The sequence below is a fragment of the Oratosquilla oratoria genome, chromosome 11, assembly GCF_046742065.1.
Source record: "Oratosquilla oratoria isolate Oo_2021 chromosome 11, ASM4674206v1, whole genome shotgun sequence".
NCBI lineage: Eukaryota > Metazoa > Arthropoda > Malacostraca > Stomatopoda > Squillidae > Oratosquilla > Oratosquilla oratoria.
In genome coordinates, this window is record NC_134787.1 from 16,083,210 (window position 1) to 16,085,082 (window position 1,873).

General features: G+C 43.3%; 1 protein-coding gene across 2 annotated transcripts in view; it reads right to left on the reverse strand.

Annotated features, from left to right (window-relative positions):
* Positions 1–295: 295 nt before the first annotated feature.
* LOC143029620 (monocarboxylate transporter 10-like) overlaps positions 296–1,873 on the reverse strand; it is a 144,843-nt gene continuing 143,265 nt past the window's right edge. For both annotated transcript variants that reach the window (XM_076192368.1, XM_076192367.1), the window contains exon 8: positions 296–1,873. This exon is cut by the window's right edge and continues 278 nt beyond it. In XM_076192368.1, the coding sequence (XP_076048483.1) occupies positions 1,449–1,873 (425 nt within the window). In that variant the 3' untranslated portion in view covers positions 296–1,448.

A 1,873-nucleotide genomic window follows, 5' to 3' on the forward strand; every position in this document is an offset into this window, starting at 1 on the left:
TTATTAGTGCAGAAAACATGGATAAACGGCCAGTATATATTCCATCTATATACAATGACTAGAGAATGTGGGAGTAGGGGGTACTATGTGTCATGTGTCAGAGTGTGTTTAAAGGTTTCTGATTGGTTGAGTTTTTGTAGTTGAAGCTATGGGGAACCATATCTGCAAAACTTGTTGGTTTTGACTTCATGAATTTCAACTTTGACCACCTGAATATAGGTTTCACTTTCGAAAGTTTAAAATCTAGAATAAAAATTCCGTCCCTTACGGTTAGGTTGCTTCTTAACAGATTCGGTTTATCTTCTTTTTTTTTTTTTTTTTTTTTTTTTTTTTTTTTTTTTTTGTGTATGACTTCAGTCACACTCGAAATGCATTTCTGAGCTAGAAAACCATGAGTGCATTGAACTGAAGCACTATGGGAGAATGCTCATCGGATCGTGTTTGACGTATCTGAGCAAGAATGAAGCTAATTTTAGTTGGTCAGTTGCATCTCGTTGAAGTACTTCAGACGTCTGATGAGTAGAAGTCAAAATCGCGTGGAAAAGTGATATTGATACCAGAGATATGTGTGTACATGTGTGGCCTTCTTGTTTGTGTGTTGTGACTCAGATGTGATGGGCAAGGGCGAGGAGGTGTGGGAAAGGACAGAATCCCACTGAACGAGAACAAGGAACCCCTGACTCGTAAATAGGTCAACTTGTAAATGCACAGAGTATTAGAGTCGTAAGGTCCCCTGCTGAATGTTTTCATGTACGAAAATGGGGCTTAGTGACTTAGGGAGGTTTTGGGAACAGTATGCTGAGTTTCAGAGGTGCTCCTTGGTTACAGCACCTAAGGTGGACATTTAGCCCACATCCATGTGACTTAACTTGTCGACGTCCATTGAACACTGGGGATACAGCAGTGCTAACAATTTAATGTCATGTATAAATGAACACGAGAGCGATACACGAAACTAAGGAAGGGTGCACCCCTCAGTAGTATCAGTCTAGAACATTCCCATAGGGCATTCTTCTTCTTCTTTGCCTGCCTGCCTGCATCACGGATAAGTTTCGGTATTACACAAACAGAAAACTGACACGACGAATCAACATTATAACCTATGGAGGAAGTTATCGTTCATTGCACTGGTAATGTCTAAGTACACAGTGCACAGGTAGTTAGTGCTGTACCACAGGTACTTAAGTTACGTCGGCCCCTCACTAAAAACCTAAGATAATCTTAGCCTCATATATATACAAGCCTCTTTTCTACTTCACACACTAGCATACACTTCTGGACACGTCATGCGTTCGCCATTCGTTTAGCTTTCAATATGAACTGGACACAAAATTATAGTTAATTGTAATGATCAACTACACAACGATTAGCTATTACACTAACACAATTCTTATAAACATTTTATAAAACTGGCACATCATTTCATCTTCTTTGGCCACCACCCAACATCAGACTGAAGCCTCTTCGATCACAGTGATGCTTCTGAAGTTGCCTGATTTCAGACCTGCGTGGGTATTGAAGTTTGGGATCTCCCGACTGGAGGAAGGACCTTGGCGCCGATCCGAACCCAGTCGCGGAGAAGAGGAAGAAGAGGAGGTCATCGTTTTTGTGGCGGAGTTTGAAGTGACCGCCGTCGTCGCCGTCGTCGCCGATACTGTGGTCGTCGGCGGTGAGTTCTCTCGTTGCTGTTGCTGCTGCTGCAGCTGCTGTGGCTGCTGCTGCTGTTGCTGCTGTTGCAGCTGTTGCAGTAGCGTTTGACCATTCCCGGTGGTCGAGTTTGCTCGGTTGATAGATGAGGACCTCCGCCGCCCTCGCCGATCCAAGAACGACGGAAGATCTTGTTTGATGAGATTATTCTCGAACTCGCTCATCA